The following is a 15,356-nucleotide window of genomic DNA, read 5'->3' as shown; positions in this document are numbered from 1 at the left end:
CAGTTGGTATATAAGAGCCGATAATGGTGTTCGGCTAGCAAACCTCTGCAGAGACCTTCACCTGTCTACCCGAGGAACTGTGTGGTCCAGCTGTGTCCGCCGAAGGACAAGACGAAGAAGACGAACAACATGCTGTTCTGGCACTCCCAGCCCGAGTCCTTTCAGCAGCACTCTGCTAGTTACATTCGGTAAGAAAAGATTCATGTTTAACTTATATTGCTTAACCACTTGAGTGGTTAAGCCTATTCTGGCGGGAAGATTCGCCAACAATACCTTGTAGAGGGTGTATGGGTTTGGTGTAATGGAAAGAAGAAGTCCAAGTACAGTTGCAATTCAGGTCTGTTTCACTGAGACTACACTGAGGGTCTACATGGTTTTAACTGGGTATAGTTTTACTAGTGCCTAAGGAACACAATGGAAGTCCCCAGGACGTTCTGTGTTCTTTTAGCCTTAATATCTGACTGTACCACATGTTTACATATCTGACTAATAAAGCGTTCGTTCAATCAATCAAAGACCAAAGAGCAAGTCAAAATCTCAAGGCACATATCTGTGCAAAGAAATAGCCTCTAAAACACAAATAGCACTCTTAGCACTTTTATATAAAATAATTTGCATTTACTAACAGGATGCCAAATTAAACAATATATATATGTTATCTCTTTTTTGGGAAACAAGTGCACATAAAGTACTTGTATCGGAAATAAAGAATAGTAATTCTGAACTTATTTGAATATATTGCGATTATACCGTGTTACTTTAAATTACTCTGATCCTTTTTCCTCTCTACTACAAATCTCCTTTGCTGATCTACAAGCTCATGAATGTTCGCTCCAGAATAGGGGAACTGATATATATTATTAGCACACTCGCCTTTAATCAATATTGTTTAAACTGATAATAGAGCAGACTCATGTTCAGCTTAGAAAATGGTAGATTTATACTACATTTCACTCCTCTGTGTCTTTCTGTTGCCGTGAGAGTTTGGTATTCAAACCTTTCAAAAAGTTGAGCTGGTATCATATTATCTAACAAAATGTATTTGTAAGATTTTCACTGATTATTCAGTCAATAAAACACAGGGACTTTTTTTTAAGTTGTTGTATTTCTATTGCTGCAACTCTTTGGTCCTGTGAGATGATTCGAATGAATCCCTGATACTCTTAAGTCAATGTTTAACCCTTCTCTCTGCACAGGGAGGCCTTGGCTCCTTTCCTAAAAAACGATGAAGCCAGACAGTTGGCAGAGAGCGTCTCCAAGCGGTCTGCGTTACAGAACATTCTCTGTGCACCCACCTCGCCGGCTGTGAAACAACAAGAGGAGACGCTCACCTATCTCAACCAAGGTAGCGATCTGTCCTCCATGTTGCCTGTCTAGTCTAGGGTTCAACAGACCACCATGGATCTGTCCTCCATGTTGCCTGTCTAGTCTAGGGTTCAACAGACCACCACTAGCGATCTGTCCTCCATGTTGCCTGTCTAGTCTAGGGTTCAACAGACCACCACCACCAAGGTAGCGATCTGTCCTCCATGTTGCCTGTCTAGTCTAGGGTTCAACAGACCACCACTAGCGATCTGTCCTCCATGTTGCCTGTCTAGTCTAGGGTTCAACAGACCACCACCACCAAGGTAGTGATCTGTCCTCCATGTTGCCTGTCTAGTCTAGGGTTCAACAGACCACCACCACCAAGGTAGCGATCTGTCCTCCATGTTGCCTGTCTAGTCTAGGGTTCAACAGACCACCATGGATCTGTCCTCCATGTTGCCTGTCTAGTCTAGGGTTCAACAGACCACCACCACCAAGGTAGCGATCTGTCCTCCATGTTGCCTGTCTAGTCTAGGGTTCAACAGACCACCACCACCAAGGTAGCGATCTGTCCTCCATGTTGCCTGTCTAGTCTAGGGTTCAACAGACCACCACTAGCGATCTGTCCTCCATGTTGCCTGTCTAGTCTAGGGTTCAACAGACCACCACCACCAAGGTAGTGATCTGTCCTCCATGTTGCCTGTCTAGTCTAGGGTTCAACAGACCACCACCACCAAGGTAGCGATCTGTCCTCCATGTTGCCTGTCTAGTCTAGGGTTCAACAGACCACCATGGATCTGTCCTCCATGTTGCCTGTCTAGTCTAGGGTTCAACAGGCCACCACCACCAAGGTAGCGATCTGTCCTCCATGTTGCCTGTCTAGTCTAGGGTTCAACAGACCACCACCACCAAGGTAGCGATCTGTCCTCCATGTTGCCTGTCTAGTCTAGGGTTCAACAGACCACCACCACATGAAACCCACTCTATGGAGATCAATCAATACACTGCAGCCATATACACGCCGCAAAGCTTAGGCCTACACAGTAGTCATCTGATAGCTGGGCTTTCTTAACCACTCAGGCCCAGGTCAACATTACTTTTAAATAGTCCATCATCCAAGCTTACAATGTGATACATTGTGAGCCGTTATTTAACTATTTTATATTTTCATGTTTTAACCTTTTTTGTGGGTTAAAGTGGGAGAACTCAGTTCAAGAGTTCTGTAACACTTTCTTTGCATTATAATCTGCTTATAATTATAGTTAAAAGCTCCAATAAATACATTTTTGTAACAATATCCACAATTTATTATAAAGCATTTATAATAGCTTTATTATAATGTATAACAACTTGGAGATTTATAATATACTGTATTATAATATCTAAAGTGTAGCAATTTTGACATTTTGTCATACATGCCCTTATAATTCATTATAAAATGCTACAATGTGTTATGGTTATTGTTATAACTGTATTTATACACTGTTATAAGAAGATTATAATACATTATATGTATCTTTATGATGCATTATAGACATGGGCTGCATAGAAAGTGTTACCAAGAGGGTATATTTTATATTAGGTTAAGTTTGGACTAGAACTGTTTTTTAGTTGATTTTAGCCTGCATTGAATTGCTGATGTTTCACTGACTTGCCTTATTTATATTCATTGTAAAGCACTTTGGTCAACGTGTTGTTTTTAAATGTGCTTTATAAATAAAACTGACTTGACTTGAAATGCATTTTTGGAACAGCTCTCTCCCAAAGTCAAAGAAATTGCACATTTAAGACTGAAAATGTTGGATGGCATCAAATTGACAGTATAGTGAGAGACACAGGAACCTGGATGGACTTTGGAGTTGACTTGAAGTGGACTGCTAATCTGAGATGGTATACATCTCTGGAACATGAATAGCATTTAGTAATATTCACCCTGAATTATTTTCAACCTATATAATTGGTCCTCACTAATGCTCATTATAATATGGTACCGTGTTTGTCTCCTCGGTCTGTGTCTCAGAGGAGGGCTGTGGACAGTTTAGAAACCCGCCTACTAGTGACACCATCAATGGGAAATAGAAGCTAATAGAAACTGCAGGCTTTCTATTCCTGGAATTGGCATACCAAAAAAGTGAAATCTTGTTTGAAACAAGACCTGCCCAACTATGACGTCACTAGAAGGCAGGTTTCTGAAGTGTCCACAGCCTTCCTCTGAGACACAGACCGAGTAGACAACAATTGTACCATTTTATTATGAACATTAGTGAGGACCAATTATGGGTTGAAAATGGGTGAAGTCGTTCTTTAAGCATTTGTACCTACAATGCAATAGCTTGTCTGAATCTTAGACTTGAAATCATAAGGTGCCATCATTATGAAAACAAACGACAACAAAATAACATTAAGAGTTTAGCTCTGACTTTCACCTTTTACTGTCTTCTTCTTCTGGTATTTACTCACTCCTTCTCTTCTTCTTCTCTTGTATTTGCTGTCTCTCTTTCTCCTGTCTCACCACTAAACTGAACCAATCTGACTGTTGTTGAACTGTGACATCAATGTCATGTTGTTATTTGTTGTTTTATCTGTTTGGGTTTAATCTGAGTCAGACTGCAGGAGTTAGCGTAGCACTAGCTAATCTGTAACTGCATCAGTATTGTACTTCAGAATCAGTAGGATTAAAAAATACTTTTGAATTAGCATAATCATGCCACTCAACCTATTTTTGTCAGTTCCCTCAGTAGATATGATCATTATTATTATCTTGCTTTAATGCTGAATACAACTGCTGGTAGTACAGTAGTGGCACTATCCTATTATTGGTATATAATATAATATAGGCCTACTATATATTGGTATAGCTACCAATAGGTATAGCTACCAACAAGATAGTGATGTTTTTTTAGGGGCTGGTGTAGATAGACTTTTATTTGGCATAAAAAGGAGTTTTTAATTTGATTCCATTTCTATCATGCCCCTCTTTTCTGATTGACTGATTTCCCATTTTTCAATTTTAATCAGGTTTGTTTTAATGTTTTAAAATGTAGGTCAGTCCTACGAAATCCGTATGCTATACAGAAAACTAGTGGAGTATACAGATATAAGCAGCAGATATGTGAAGGTAGGTCACCGGTATTGGTCTGATTTTTTTTTTATTGACTTAAATGTGACCTCTTCTTCTTCTCTCTTATCTGTCTTTATGTACTTCCTGGTCCGTCACCAAACAGGTTCCCCAGCCCTCTCTTCCCCGTCAGGGGCCAGGGTTCCATCCTTGCAGATGCGGTACTATCAGTGCTGTCCTGTCTCACACAAAACACACTCACGCACATGCCACATACATGCAAATAAACACACACACACGCACTCAAACTATCACACAACCACACACGACAAACACGCATACAGACCCCACAACACACAAACACGCACACACACACACACACACACACACACACACACTTTCAAGTTCTTTTTTCTTTTATTCGATGCATTCTGGTTTGTTGCCTCTAGTGGGACTTTATTCATATTCATTCTGGATGTCATTTATCACCTGTTTGGAATGACGGGAGAAGGAGAAGATATTGACACTTAAAGTTTGAAACCTTTCACGTTTTGTTCAAATACGTGTGTAGTTTTTGTACTGTGCAACTGACAACTATTAGGTTTAATTATTTGAAATAAAAAAAAGTGGTATGTTGAAGATTCCATTGGTTTATGAATAAAACCCATTAGTAGCCATATACAGTACATGTATGTCCAACATGCAGGTTGTTATTATGAAGTGTGTTTCAGATGGGAGTCAAAGGAGACTGAATTCAATCAGAAGACTTAGAAACACACACATGTACACTCAGTTCAAATTAAGAGACAAGCCGTATGGTTGAATTCAGCCTTAACTGAATCCTCAGTGTCAATTTAACCATTTTATTTCCTTATTTTGTGAGTCACGTCTAACTATGAGTGCAAATGGAACTAAATGGACCTGTAAGGGTCAATTTGGCTCCATTTGTACACTCAGTTAAAATAACATTTGTTTCTTGTTAATTCCTTATTTCCCTGAGTCATGTTGATCTCTGAGAGTGACAGTGTACAAATGGAATGGTTCATTTCTCTCTCGTGAGTTCATTCATTCATTTATTCAAGATTTATTTATTCTTGAGTAATTCAGCCCATTTGCACTCATTTGTCATCAAGAGATAAAAGGCAAATATAAAAGTTAAAGAACACATTTCTAAAAACAATTACATGTTGTGGTGACCTGTTTGGTCACTCACCAGGGTTCTAAAACGAAAGGTACTAGCTAAAATGTTAAATTATCACTGAGGATTTGACTGCGTACACAAACGCCTTCACTGGAGAGTCCTGTGTTGTCAGGTTGTCACGGCCGTTTGCTCTTCATAAAGCCGTGGCAGCAGCCGAGCGACACAAGAACGTGGCAGGTGGCGTTTGTGTAAACGTGACGTGTCCCTGTCTGGGGCCTCTGGGTCCTAGTGGTCACTCATGTGGAACGCTGCCTCTCTAATGGGCTCAGAGGTAGCTGTGCCTCACAGACGGCCGTTGATCATTTTATGATTTATTTTCCTTCCCTGGTCGGGTTTTAAAAGGTCGTCATTAACTTAATCAATCATAATGTCTCCGCTGGGATGGAAATTAATTTCAGCCTGTTTTATTTGTGGAGAAGTTATAAAAGACGGCGTGGGTCTGTCTGCCTTATGTCAACAGCGAATTAGACCCACACAGAGGAGATGTCTGACGTGTTTTACAATGTCACACTTCAAACAACCGCCACTTACTCCTCAACGGATGGTTACAGAAATATGTTCAGTGTCCAAAATCCGACCAAGATGGATAGAGTCAACATTTTTGGGGTCAGTTATACAAGTACACACTCTTACAGTTAAAGGACCACAATGGAAATGCGCTCTCTAGCTTTATTGTGTTTCATCCTTTTCACAGATATGTACAAATATTATGTTGCACATTGCATTGCAATCAATAAAGATTAAATCAATAAAAAAGTGTAGAAGAGTATATTTTGGGGATTGCACCCAAAATGCGTTTTTGAAAGGCACAATGGGATTTTGTTAAATGTAAAATCGAATGTACCTTTTATGAAGGGCTTCAACCATTCATAATCATATCAACCGTGTGGGGTTAGTGGTTGTTCTTTAAAGTGTGACTTAAACCCTATATTACTTCATTGACTGGGGTCCCCCAGGGTTCTGTGCTTGGACCCCTCCTTTTCCCCTCTAAACCAAATCTCTTGAGGCGAAAATAGCCAATCTACAAGCTCATAACATGTCACAACATAACGTGTTGTGAGCTTGACGATCATCTCTTTTCACCTTGTTTTGCCTATTATTATGACATGCCCAGAATAGGGATTGTTAGGGTTCATGGGTTGACTGGGAGAAACAGAGATTCAATTCATTGTGAATTTACAAACTCTGAACACTGCCTGAAGAAACCCCAGTCACTGGGTGTTTATAAGCAGTGTCGGGGCACACGGTCATGCTGCCCCTACAAGGTCTCTGTGAGGTCCCCCTAACGCCCTGTCCCACCTGTTTACAGAGCATCGTCCGGGTGGTGTTTCATGACCGTCGACTGCAGTACATGGAGCACCAGCAGCTGGAAGGATGGAGGTGGAGTCGACCAGGAGACAGAATACTGGACATCGGTTAGTGACAGCTCATGTTAACTTGTGTCTTTTGCAGATGTTAATCTTTATTTGTGACAGGTACTGAATGAAAAAACAACACATCAGTGTGTGAGTGTCTGTTCTAAATACATGATGTTACTTGAAGATGGATAGACGGTTGCAAGATAGATAGCCTGACAGACCTTTATTGATCCAGAAGGAAATTCTTGTCATACCACCACCGCAGTATTAATGAAACAAAGATACAGGTAAGAGTAAAGCATAAGTACAGAATTAGTATTATTTTGTACTAACACTAATTAAAATAGGATAACATTATAAAAGTTGACTTAACGTCCAACCTAGCTGAATTCTATCACAAGTAGAAGGGCATACTGTAAATGGACTTGGACTTAAATACTGAGTCTGACCTGGCCATCTGGACTTGTACTGATTACATTTTATATTATACATATAGGCATAATTATGATGTGCAATCAGTCCCCAATAAAAATGGGCATGTTGTTCACTCAACCACAAGGCTGTGCATTCTTTACTGGCATTTTGTAACTTGTAAGTGTTATATAACAGAACCCCAGACCTTGAGTAAGTTGGAAAATCAATGTCTGACAATGTGGTTCTCCTCAGATATCCCTCTGTCAGTGGGGATCATGGAGCCTCAAGCACACCCTCTGCAGCTCAACACCATCGAGTTCCTCTGGGATCCTGTGAAGAACGCATCGGTTTTCATACAGGTAGTGATCATTACATGTACAGTTGGGTGCCACCGATATTGTCCCTTATCATTTGACCCATTTAGGCCTGACCTCAAAATTTTAAAAAATCCTTCTAAATCCTCCAGTTTTCTGAACTAAATATTTTTAATAGCAGACCTACAAGCTCGTAGCGTGCCACTCGGTGGCGCGCTATGAGCTTGTAGATCTGCTATTTTTCAATAGCTAAATTATAACATAATGTTTAAAACACCAAAAGTGGTTCCCGCCCAAAATGGGTTAACTGTCCTTTTGCGCAGATCACGCAAACCTCAGCAAAAAGAAAAGGACAATATCGATGGCCTCCAACTGTAACTGGAATGATTATGAGAGACGTGTAGTAGCTGTAGAAGCTGTACAATCTCTCCTCCTCTCCTCTCCTCTCAGGTCAACTGTATCAGTACAGAGTTTACTCCTAGGAAGCACGGTGGAGAGAAGGGCGTTCCGTTCAGGATCCAGGTAGACACCTTCAGTCAGAACGACAATGGAGAATATCTGGACCAAATCCACTCCTCCAGCTGCCAAGTCAAAGTCTTCAAGGTATCGCCATGAAAAGATACATTTGACATTCTTTCCACATACTGACAAATATAAATGTAGGGTTAGGGTAAATGTGTATCTTTGCACCCTGGTTTCTTCAACATTTATATTTATTCAAATGTCCTTGGAACCTGTTTATTCATATGATGTTTGTCGTAAAGCCAAAAGGAGCTGATCGCAAGCTGAAGACAGACAGAGAAAAGATGGATAAAAAGAGTCTTCACGACAGAGACAAGTACCAGCCGTCCCACGAGACCACCATGTTTACAGAGGTGATCATTCTACACACAACTCATGCAGAGATGCAAATAGTAGTACTAGTAATAATAGTTACTATACTACTAGGGCGGCTGTGGCTCAGGAGGTAGAGCAGGTCGTCCAATGATCCCTGGGTCGGCGGTTCGAATCCCGGCTCCTCCTGTCCACATGTCGAAGTGTCCTTGGGCAAGACACTGAACCCTACATTGCCTCCAATGAGTCGGTTGGTGTGAGCTTGCCACCATTGGTGTGTGAATGTGGGAAGTGAAGACGCTGGCGTGTTCGCCGCTTCACCTCCCAATGTATGAATGAATGAACCATTGTAAAGCGCTTTGAGCACTTGGAAAAGCGCTATAAAAATGCAATTCATTATTATTATTATTATTACTATTAATTGTAGTAATAGTAGTTGTAGTAGTACTGTAGTAGTAGTAGTAGTAGGCTTTACTGTATACTTCTTTATACAACAAATTGTGGAAATAGCTGAGCAGCGCATGGTGACGCACTGTGAGCTTGTAGATCTGCTATTTTAGCTATATTTTAATGTAATGTTTTATGTTGACAAAATGTTTACACATTTTGAAAACAGTCATTTTTACAGTGTGGTGGCAGCTGACTTGTGTGTGTTAATATGTGCTGTTCCTCTGTTAATAATCTGTGCTGTTTGTGTTTGGAGAAAGTCAGTGATGTCCTGCGTGACTGCGTCACCGGGGTATTCTTTACATGCCAGCTCATTCAGAATGCCTGTCATGGCTCTAAATTCTTAGCTGTTACTTTGCCTGCTTGTTGTGAGAATGAAGGCCTGTTGTAATAAGCAGCACCACCTGAGGTCTGTTGTTATCAGTGCAGCCATCTAATCTGTCTGTCTGTCCATCAGTGTTCTCCTTGGCCTGATGCGCTTAATCTCAGCACGACGAGCAGCACTTCCTCTCCTGTCTACCAGAGTTCTCCGTCCTCTTGCAGTTTCACAGATGGGTGAGTCCTCCTGATAAAAAAATAAATAAAATCACCATGAAACCAATAAACGATCCCACCACTTAATTAAAAGAACATGTTGAGCGCATGAGAGGCAGAGTGGTTTGAAGCTTTGATGGTTTTGAATTAAAGGCTGTGTGGTGTCATGACATTCAGACTCTGAGTCGATTTGCTTCCAAAATTATGTTTAGAAGAAGGAAAGTGATTTGGTGTGAGAATAAATGTTTACTTAGCCTACAGATTGTAAACATGAACCTGCCACCTGGACTACTTTTGTCTTTCTGTCAGTGTTAGGTGAGCAGCGGTAATATCCTGTACTGCAGGAACTCACATGTGTTTAATATTGTGGTAACGTTTAGTACATTTTGGGAAGGTTTTGACAATGACAGTGACATAAGGTTGAAAGTGGTTAAACTTGCACAATAATTTCCCTTTACATTTTCCACTGGCACGCCCTGGCGGCTCCCACTTTGAAAACAACTGAACTAGAATAAAGGTGTTCAACAATTGCATCACATGTCCAGAAATCCCAACCACAAATGTGTGAGAGGTTAGAGGGTCCATGAGAGGTTAGAGTCCATGGTATCAGTTCAGTGCTTGGCCATTTATCAGGACATGTTACGCAACACAGCGTGAAGTATTTCTGTTCTACAAAACCATGGGCTGTATAAACACACAGCAAGACAGAGGTGGAGATCAGGAAAAGCAGTGATACCTGGCCTGAGTCAAACTAATTAGACTCTGAGCTGGGTGTGACCAGAGCCATTGAGAGAGAGAGAAAGAGAGTTACGATCCTACAAGACTATTTAATATTCAATTATTCCAACCACCTTGGAATTTGTTTTGGTGTAATGGTAAAAACGTCAAAATCTTCAAAACTGGTACTTTGCAGGAAATGGACAAAAATAACCATTTGGGTAGATCGGCTATTTCTGCTACTTTTGCATGATACTCTTGTACGATGAAGTAGGGCATTATTTTTTTTACCAAAAACCATAGAACGTTGAAATATGGAGATGCAATGTTTCTGCCCAACAGCGATGATATAGAACCAAAACCAACGCTTGCCATGGAGCGACCAATAGTTCGAAACACTATTTAGTTCCAGCATTGAACCCCATTCTATTTAATCTTTGTGAAGCATGCTCGTATACATACATGCAGAGAGTGTTGTACCTATCTTTCAATGGGTCTGGGTGTGCGACAACACACCTGTTGCACACAGGATAAATCACACACTCAGAGTCTTGGTCATGACACGTTGTTTTATCTGCTTTTTGTGTTGTTTGAGGTGACAAACTACTAGTGCTTATACTACCTAAGACATTTTGCTTTGGGGCGGCCATAGCTTAGTGGGTAGAGAGAGAGGGGCCATCTGGTAATCAAAAGGTCACCGACCCACCAAAGTCCACATGTGAGTGTCCTTGAGCAAGACACTTTAACCCTTAACAGGGAAGCTGCCACGTTACCACACCCTGTCTTGTTTAAAAACAAAACAGCATGGTGTCATACATATAAATAAATAATAAAATAAAACTGTCTGGTGTTAACCACTAAGCCCTGTTTTATACTTCTTTGTATGATAGTTTAAAAATATCAAAAAATATCAATATCAAAATATTTCAGTCAGAACGACAGTAGTTACGCCAAGTTGAAAGTGGTTGACATGTCTTAACCCCTGATTGTCTATGCCGGTCTAAAAATAAATGGGAAGGTTGAACATGCATGTCAGGGCAAGGTGTTTCCATGACCATTTTCATAATCAGCGTTATCATGTTCTTTTGTAGCAACAGCTCTCCAAACCAGCAGGGGGAGCTGCTTCTTCCCGGCTGTTCTGATGTAAGTAAGAGTGGCAGTTCGGTGTGAAAAGCGTTAATGCTGTTGCTCTCTTATTCCTTCTTTATAGGCCATTATTTGGAGACAGTGGATGCTACACTATACTCATTTCAAGAGCTCTTGTTCTTTTTGACATGTAGCGCCTCCAGGCGTCGTCTTCGCCGCACGACACTCAGCAGTGGCTTCAGCGTCACAGGTTCTCGCCTTTCTCAAGGCTCTTCTCCAGCTTCTCAGGTAACACAGCTCACATGGAAACCTATGACCTCTGACCTATGGAATTCTGTCACTCCGAGACATGACACGCTTACAGAATTCAGGGATTCCCCCAATAGATGTGTCTGTGTATTTACCTGTCTAATGCCTAATTTATGCTCGTCGTACGAGGGCATTGCAGACCGAAAATAGCAGATCTGTAAGCTCACACTGTGTTGCGGATGTGAAAAGTTCGGTGAAAAGTGTCTTATATCTGCTCATTTTGGCACGTGACACCGTCATATGATGAAGTATAAATCAGGCTTTCGGGGAGATCACACTGAGAGCACACTCCTCTCTTGTGTCACAAGTCATCTAAACATGTATAAAAGTTAAAATATGCCTATTATAAACTTTTCAGTACGTAACCGGACAATCTGAGATCTCTGTCTACCGATACATCTGGTGACATGTCAATTCAATGTAGTAGCTAGAAATGGGTGAAACTGGAGACATTTTAAAAATACATAATACTGCATTGCAAAACCAATGCAAAGACTTTAGGGTGGTCCTTCATATTGTAAAGGTATCAGGGTTGGTTTTCAAATCAGTGGCGGTAGGTTTGTTAGTGGCCATTCTTGCAGCTACACTACATTGAATTTAGATGGCACTAGATGCATCAGTAAGCCGAGACCTTCAATGATCTGTATACATGATAATCTACTCTATCAGATCAAATCACAGTAGATGTTTCAGAGGTTTTCAGGCTAGCTCAGTTCAGATCAGAGATGTTTGTGTGACTGTTAGTGGTCTTGGCTTGCTGTGAACGTGGTATAGGTGCTGACCTGTTGAACATGGGCAGAGATGACCTGATCCAAATATGTGGACCAGCAGACGGCATCCGACTCTTCAACACCATCAAGGGAAGGTGAGATACCGAATGAACGGCTCCAGCCCATTCTAGTACTGTGGCGGTCTAAAAGTGGCCCAGAGTGCATCCGCTAGGGAAAGTAGGCTTTCAACTCCACAAAACCATCTTTGTGTATTGGTGAGTAGCCAAAGTGTTTTTATTGACTCTGCTGGCTTTCCTCTAGCACCACCTTTAGACCAAAATTTGCACTTGCATTCAAGATATCTCAAAATCGAATGGGCAGATTAGATGACAGTTTCTTAGCACATTCATTCATATTTTTTGTGATCCAAACGCTTTTTCCCTAGCGCCATCCATAGGCCACAATTTGTACTTCCACACAAGATATTTCCGTTCATGATGGATGAATCATACTTTTTTCATGACTTACGTTTTCCACTAGCACCAGTCATGGGCCACAATTTACAAGGGCATGCATCGTATCTAAAAATGTGGAATGCCATGCAACTTGCTGTGCATTATTCATGCTCCCTGGTCAATGAACTCTAGCGTTTGAGTGACACCCAGCCTTTCCTCCAGGCTCCAGCACCAGCCTCAGGCAAAAGTGTCAGCTTTTCACACAAGCACAAAATATCTCAGACTTAAAATGGCAGATTGAAGGGTGAACCCTACTGATTTGGGTGACCTCATGTCCTTTCCCCATAGAACAACATATCCACTATTCTGTTTAAAGGGGGGCGCTCGGTTCAAACCACTGTGGCCTGGTTGGATGTAAGGAGCAGTACAGCCTCTTGGGGCCACTACTTAGGGCTTTTAGATTATTCAGTTATTATGTGCACTACATTATATTGTGGTTTATCCATCTACAATTCTTTGCTGTAACTACATCTTTAATAAAGATCTTTATTTCTTTCCATAAATGTGTGTTTCCTGCTCTGGATTTCCAGGTGTGTCCAACCTCGCCTCACCATCTACGTTTGTCAGCCACAGAGCAGAAACCAACTGTCCATCAAACCAGGGGGTGGAGATGGTAGGTGTACATTTCAGATTTACTGTTTTCATTCTGTTTCACTGGTTTTTTTCACTGTGAAGTCATATGACTCCATATTCATATTTCCCAATAACACAATAATAATGTATTGATAAGGATGTAAGTTTTCCTCCACCCTGTCTGAATACGTCATGTCCCACCCTTGGGTCTCGACTCCCGACCTACCGGCTGTCGACAAACAGTGTGTTGCCGCAGGCTCAGGTTTGTCTTGTGTCTCCTGTGTAGTTTACCATGCATTGTACTTAGAGGAGGCCACACTGCTGGATCTGTCTGAGAAGATGTCTACGCTGTTCAGCGTCACCCCACAGCAGATCACGCACATCTACAGACAAGGACCCACTGGAATCCACATCCTGGTGACTGACGAGGTAGAACAACACCTACACCAAACATACAGGGACATCAGTGCCTCCACTCCAGTACATAATACTAGTTATTTTTTATGTTATAGCGCCCTCTGGAGCACTAAATATATAAACAAGACGGGTCTAATAACAGTGGTATTTGAGATTATGTATTTACAAAATGTGAGAAATAATCACACAAACAATATTCACGGATTTACATCCTTGGCCTATTGGCAGTATGAATGTAAAGTATGCTCCAAAAATGTGGCACTAATCTGTTCGGTTTGGAATATTACATGTAGCTACAGACAGGCAGACAGAGAGACCGACTGCTCATCCCCTACAGTAGGTGCCAAAACAAAAAATGTTTAGTGACCAACAATGGTAAATGGTGCGTTACTTCCGGATTTTCATAGAGAACAAGTCGGCTACTACATCCACTATTTCACTTATGAGAATGATTAAGAAAACTGCCTGTCTTGTAGGAAACAGAAGAATTGGCAACTGATGCAATTCTACTTGCAGTAGCAATGCTGTGGTGTTATTTGTTATATCTATGACTGTCTGTCTGTCTGTCTGTCTGTCTGTCTGTCTGTCTGTCTGTCTGTCTGTCTGTCTGTCTGTTGGCTTAATAGATTAATTCATATTTATTCATTCCTTAATTCCAGATGGTGCAGAACTTCAGTGATGAGAGCAACTTCACCATCAGCACTATGAGAGGTGAAACAACTCGGTTAACACATGCACTTTGTTCATCATGATAAATGATCATCATGATAAATGATGAAGTAGAAATTATAGTCTTAAGGCCCTGATACACTACTTACCGGTTACCGGTATGAACTTTTGCATCAACATCAACAGACAGACAACAGCTGCAACACAAATGAAATGTTTTTCTTTTGTCAAAGAATTCCAAAAATGTAATTTTAGAACATTACTTATTGCAGTTTTCAATAGAAAATGAAATGTTACAAAACATAACCTAATTGAATTATTTTCTTTCTTTCTTTCTGCATTTATTCATTAATTTATTTATTGTGCTGTCTTTCCTGTTTCACAGATGAAAACACAGAAGGCTACCATGTTGTTTTAAAATGAGCGACGGCATCCAGGTGCCACATGTTTCTACATATACAGACAATGGCCACATTATATATTTTCATTATTTTGGGAAACATATATGCTTGAAACTATATTTTGAGTTTGCCAAAATATATAATATATGGTGAAAATATATTTCAACAATATATTTTCCAATATATTTGAGCATTTCTTTTTTTTGTATGTTTTTAAATAGTACTGTATATTGAGACATTTTATTCCAGGATCAGATATCTGCCTACAGACAGTGAATGTTCAAGACCAGCAGTACAATGCTTTTAGTTAGCTGTTGGGAACTTGTGGTTGGTTTATTTTATTTTTCTTTGAACTTTAATTGTCATTGATACCTAATTGTTATGCTATTATTGCTATATTGGTTGTAACTTGTAAACGTTTCTGCCTCACAGGCGAATGAGGAGATTAATAATAAAACAAAAGTGGTATCATAATTTTACACTCGTATGTGTGA

The 15,356-nt window shown here is 40.5% G+C and overlaps 1 protein-coding gene across 1 annotated transcript; it reads left to right on the top strand.

The window, feature by feature from the left end:
* The first annotated feature begins 56 nt into the window (after positions 1 to 56).
* tfcp2l1 (transcription factor CP2-like 1) lies at positions 57 to 15,074 on the top strand. Its single transcript, XM_079518352.1, has 15 exons — positions 57 to 188; positions 1,197 to 1,345; positions 4,350 to 4,423; positions 6,874 to 6,979; positions 7,589 to 7,695; positions 8,101 to 8,253; positions 8,415 to 8,525; positions 9,389 to 9,486; positions 11,274 to 11,325; positions 11,463 to 11,556; positions 12,352 to 12,442; positions 13,333 to 13,415; positions 13,662 to 13,804; positions 14,452 to 14,503; positions 14,847 to 15,074. Exons 1-15 carry the CDS (start codon positions 130 to 132, stop codon positions 14,882 to 14,884), a joined length of 1,410 nt encoding a protein of 469 aa, XP_079374478.1. The 5' UTR covers positions 57 to 129; the 3' UTR covers positions 14,885 to 15,074.
* Positions 15,075 to 15,356: the final 282 nt, after the last annotated feature.

The sequence above is a fragment of the Electrona antarctica genome, assembly GCF_951216825.1.
Source record: "Electrona antarctica genome assembly, chromosome: 13".
Lineage (NCBI taxonomy): Eukaryota > Metazoa > Chordata > Actinopteri > Myctophiformes > Myctophidae > Electrona > Electrona antarctica.
This window is presented reverse-complemented; position numbering and strand designations above follow the sequence as displayed.

Excerpts from the sequence above, each read along its gene's own strand:
- tfcp2l1 (XM_079518352.1), top strand. The coding sequence starts at position 130 with ATGCTGTTCTGGCACTCCCAGCCCGAGTCCTTTCAGCAGCACTCTGCT. Across the intron at positions 1,346-4,349 it reads GCTCACCTATCTCAACCAAG|GTCAGTCCTACGAAATCCGT; the intron begins GTAGCGATCTGT and ends TTTAAAATGTAG. Across the intron at positions 4,424-6,873 it reads TAAGCAGCAGATATGTGAAG|AGCATCGTCCGGGTGGTGTT; the intron begins GTAGGTCACCGG and ends ACCTGTTTACAG.